The 5,341-nt window shown below is 28.3% G+C and overlaps 1 protein-coding gene across 1 annotated transcript in view; it reads right to left on the bottom strand.

Annotated features, from left to right (window-relative positions):
• LOC105622576 (regulating synaptic membrane exocytosis protein 1) overlaps positions 1–5,341 on the bottom strand; it is a 138,173-nt gene that overhangs the window by 71,120 nt on the left and 61,712 nt on the right. Inside the window, exon 9 of the mRNA XM_012203995.1 lies at positions 2,843–3,018. Coding sequence (XP_012059385.1) covers positions 2,843–3,018 — 176 coding nt within the window. The remainder of the gene's footprint in view (positions 1–2,842; positions 3,019–5,341) is intronic.

Raw genomic sequence — 5,341 nt, 5'->3', positions numbered from 1 at the left:
AGATATATATATATATATATATATATATATATATATTCCATGAAATTATAATATATTAAAGATTTAGTCTATATATTTATTGAATTAATGTTTAAACTTCAAAAGATAATTTTCCTTTAATTTTAATTAAATATGATGAGAAAATGATGGGTCGCTTTTATAGAAAGGTTTAAAAATTAGGTCAGCTATAATAAAAAGATAGTGCATCGTGACTGAATTAAGTTATTTAGCTTCTCATCTCTAGTGATGATAAAATCATTCTGCTAACGCAAAAATTGCAGTCTATGCAGATCTCATTGCATAATGGTAAACATATTTAGAAATCATTCTGCACGTGTATCGTGAGTGTTTAAGTATAAGAATTATAATTATTATCTTATATAATTATTATCTTATTTTAAACATCCGTTTTTAACATTAAACTTCGATCAGAAAGCTTTTAAATAATACCTTGCAGTATCTTATTGAATAACATTTTTGTGTTTGAAAGATAAAATAATTAAGTTTTTTCGTTTTTTTTTGTTACAATAAATTATATTTGTTTGTATTTATATTCAAGAATTGTAGCAGAGAAGACGATTGATTAAATGCGCTTCTTTTCTACTGTAATATAAGCTTGTTGTTAAAACGAACATAAAATAGGAATATAAAGCGTGCTTTTTGAGATATTTCTATATAGCTCAGTAATCCACGCAGGGAATATATCGGACAAGGCTATATATATATATATATACGATTCGATTCCTTCGAACAATAAAAAAGCAACTTTAAATTCGCAACAAGCTAAGTTATGATTTCACTTCGTGGAATTTGATATACATATTTAAAAAATAAAAGAAACTAACTGCTCTCAAATTACAGACCGCTTCATCTTAATTCTTCGAGTAAAAATCCTTCGCTATATGCATGCATTAAAATGATTGTCATCATATGACAAGGCTATTTCTTTCTCTTTGCAAATTTTTAAATCGTAAAAAATACATTTATCGTCAATATGCAAAAAAGAAAACTCATTTTCTTTTCTCATTTAAAAGTTCACAAATTTAAAGGTCCGCTGAAAATTTATTAGATAAAGTTAACGATTAATAAACGAGAAATATGATATATTTATCTCTCTTAGACTATATTATTTTTTTGTAAAAATTATGTTTGTATTCATTTATAGAGCGGCGAGGAAGATTCTTTTGTATCGACGCACGCTTATCATTTATCTTAGTTATGTATTGTAATACCACTCCTATGCGAAGAGTGATTCTGTTAAAAGCAAGTTGTGCGTAAATTGTAAACCGAGGCCGATGTCTGATATCGGATATCGCGTAATAATTAATATGTGTTACTATATGCAAAGACACGGACTGTTTTGTTATTTTCCGTAGCAAATTAATCGATATTTGAGCTCGGCACTCTGGACCTCTCTCGAACAAGAGAACGGATTCACGGTGACCTACGAAATTAAATTCCCGATTTTTAATTAACGAGATTTCACTATTGGCAGGACAAAAACCTCGGAGTTAACTGAAACTGATGTTGTCCGCGAAATTGAATCACCACTTGGCAAGCCCACAGCTCGATCGATCAAACGCAGTTTTCTTTCTCCTCTTTTTTTTGCATAATGCTAACATTTGCACTCATAGTAAAGCATTCCTATGGTTTATATATGGTTTAGCCAATTTTTTCAATAAGGCACAAAATCATTCACGAAAAGTTAGACAAACGTAAGTCTTATGTATCTTTATTTATTGCATAATCTAATAATAATAATAAGAAATTTATTTCTACGAAGATACACGAAGATAGATAATCATTGTGTATGTGAATATGTATAAATATATAAATATCATTTTGCGATATAGCAGTATCACATATAAAAAAAATTTTGCTGAAATATCATAAAAATTCAGCTAGATACAAATCTGAAAATAATTTTGTAGGACTATCAAAGTAATTATGTAGGATGGATAACACTATAAAAAGTTTTGACATTCTAGCAACCATTTGATTGTGTTCTGTGTACTGTGTCGGAAATTATCTTCTTAATTACGAGGTTGATAGTGCTGTAACTAACTTAGGTTGTGTTCCGTCAGCTGTGTCGAAAATTATCTTTTTAGTTACGAAGTTGGTAGCGCTGTAACTAACTTAACTGTATTCTGTAATGGATCAGCTGACACTGTGATTTCTACAGATATCTAGACATCGGATAGATTCTCTTATGCAATTATATATTTTTTTAGAAAGCAGATTAGGAAGTAAGATCAAAATAGAAATTTGTCTTATTGAAAAAAAGCATTCTAAAAATGCATTGCAATAAAAATGTTATTTATTTATTATATTTTATGCATATGGGCATATTGTGCATATTGTTGAAATTATTGTTTTAGATCTGTAGTTAACTTTTTAGATACTTTAGCAAACTCGTGTAGATTTATACACCCAGAGAAAAGTTTCTTCGATTTAAAGAAATGTTTCTTTGCTATAAAATGTTAAAGAAACAATTTCTTTGATAAATTCTTTGATAAACGTCATTTTTTCGATTCGAAATACATATTTTCTTTAAATCGAATAAATTTTTTTATTTGATTTAAAAAAATAATGTTTAAATTTAAAAAATGACATTCAAATAAAAGAAATTTTTTTCTTTAACTGTATAGCAATGAAACATTGCTTTAAATCGAAGAAACCTTTCTCTGCGTATGATATAAGTAAGCTATATATGTTTTCCGCAGCGAAGAATATAGAAAAATATTAGGGAATAAATAACTAGTGAAAAAAAGGTAATAACGTTAAATAAAAATTAAGATATACATATGTATCATTTTGAAAGTATTTCCGTAATAAGGCTTACCAGGATCACTGTCGACGTCATGAATAACAATCTTGATACCTTCCCCATCGACTAGACTTCCCTGTCTAGGCAATTCGCGTTCTTCAGCAGCAACTCTGCTAACAACAGCCGCAGGACCACCTTTTACTGTTCCTGGTTGAGCCGAAGTTAACGCTCTTATCGCGTTTATGTCAGGTCTAAAATAACATAAAAGATTTATGTGGTATTAGTGAAAAAATAATTTTATTTTAATAAATTCTTTATATCATGAAAAAGAGGTTTGATATCTTTAAAAGGAGATTTAAAGGTAATTTTTAAAATTAATTACAATTCAATAGAAATAATTCAATAAAACGATTGAGACAGCTAAGTACAACATTTACTTGCTAAACATTATCGAATTAAATTTAACCTTACAACATAATTATTGGCATAATATTGCACAAATATTATATCCTTAACTTTAATCAATTTATTGCTAATAAATTGCTACTGAAATATTTGACTTGTAAATTTCGAGAGTATATTGTACAAAATTCCTAATAACTTTCTACTTTGAAAAGTTCTTTATTGATTCGCTTTAATTATCCACTAGGAAATAAAATGAGTAAACTATTTGAACGACGCCTACAAATTGTTATGAAAACCGCTAATGACTCTCATTGCCATAAGCATGGATATAAGCTGATTTAAATGACCGATTATAACCGATTATGTGGATTAGGCAGATTTGGATCCTCACAGGTTAAGCTGCAAGATTGATATTGACTGCCTCGTGGAAACTAGTTTTATTATTGAAACTACCTTATAGCCAAGACAAGTTTAATAATTTTACCAGCGCTCGAGGCGAAGCTCGAAAAACGTTACATTCAATATCGATTTTCAGCTTTCTCAGTTAAAATTGCGATAATAAACCGCTGAGAAATATTGTTTCACTTGATAAATATCAATATATGTTGATTATATTGACTTAAAATTATATAATTTTTGACAGCTCTAAGTCCCAATGGTATTAAGTAGTATTTATATTATTTATTTCTTTATCTGCGTGATATTAGGTGATAGATACTTAAATTTCTTTTGAGCATTTAATTGAAATTTTTATTTTAATTACGGAAACAATAAAATATGAATTTCAACTTTCATTATTATACATACTACTTAAATTACTTTAGCTTTAAAGAAAATGAAACATTTGCAAGTGTAATACAAAAAATTAGTACTTGTATTGGTGCAATTCTACGCCAATTTTAGTTTGCCAATTGCCTTTAACTCTTAATGCAAAACAGTTAATTGCTAAATTAGATTCTCTTTACAATGAAAAAAATGGATGAAGAGAGTATAAAAAATATAATCAATTAACTGACGTTTTTATTAAACAAAGATGAAGTTTTTTTGACTTTATAACGAGGTATAGTCGCAATTGTGTTAAACTGTCCGCCGCACGGTGAGCATCTCCAAGCACGCTATAAATTTACTCGTCTACGTTGGTACGATGTCATGGACACAAATTACCGTCCTAATTCTAGACCATAAAGGCTAAGGAAGCTTACGCTTGAGGTTCATAAAGTAACCCTAACCGCTTTAACCATCCTACTTCGCACAAAAACAATCGGTGGCTTTGTGCCGAATCCCGTTTGAAAATGTTTAGCGCTAAATATGCAAATTGGATTTTAATCCGAAATAACATCTATACTTGATTTTTATATGATGTAGAAAATTAAAAATGATTATATCCATACAAGTTTCGTATCTTATCTTTATGACTTTTTTGAAAACAATTTTTTTTGAAACATTTTAAATCAAGTTTTTTTTTACGCTTTGTATAGCAAATATAATATGCTAACTGAATGCTTATTATCATTAAACTTCTTTGATAATAGTTTTTAGAAACTTTTTAGAAAGATAAAGAAATTTAGTTTTGTCTATGAAGATAGATTTAGATCTATCTATGAAGATACAGGCTTCTTGCGTGAGAAAACTTCGATTCACACATTCAGTATTAAATGTAAAAATATATTCTTAGATATAAATATGCCAAGAGGAAAAGGTTGGAACACTAGTGCACTATCGAGTGTATGTAGTTTGGTGTCTATATGAATTTCGGTGTATAACATATTGAAAGTTACCGACATAATCGTGCCAAAGTTTCTCGTATAAAAGAGAAAGCGATAGTTGTGACAAGAGAGAAAGCATTTTCTGGAAAAATAAGCGAAAATAAAAAATTGTATGAATTGTTTGAATGCTCAAAAAGTATTCATATACAGACGAGAAATTTAGCTTCTAAAATCAGGAATACATGCGAAGCTCGTTTGTTTATGTTAGAACTGAATGTATTCATTGTATAAAATTACTAATTAATGTTTATTTTCTACAAATAACTAAAGAATAGATGAAGAAATATAAGGTTAAAGTTTATATGAAATATTCATATTTGAATGAAATATTAAAAATATATATACAGTGAAAACAAAAAGTATTCATAGAAAATTTGTTATAAAAAGAATCTTATTTGAAGAA

This window comes from Atta cephalotes (assembly GCF_000143395.1).
Source record: "Atta cephalotes unplaced genomic scaffold scaffold00002, whole genome shotgun sequence".
Lineage (NCBI taxonomy): Eukaryota > Metazoa > Arthropoda > Insecta > Hymenoptera > Formicidae > Atta > Atta cephalotes.
This window is presented reverse-complemented; position numbering and strand designations above follow the sequence as displayed.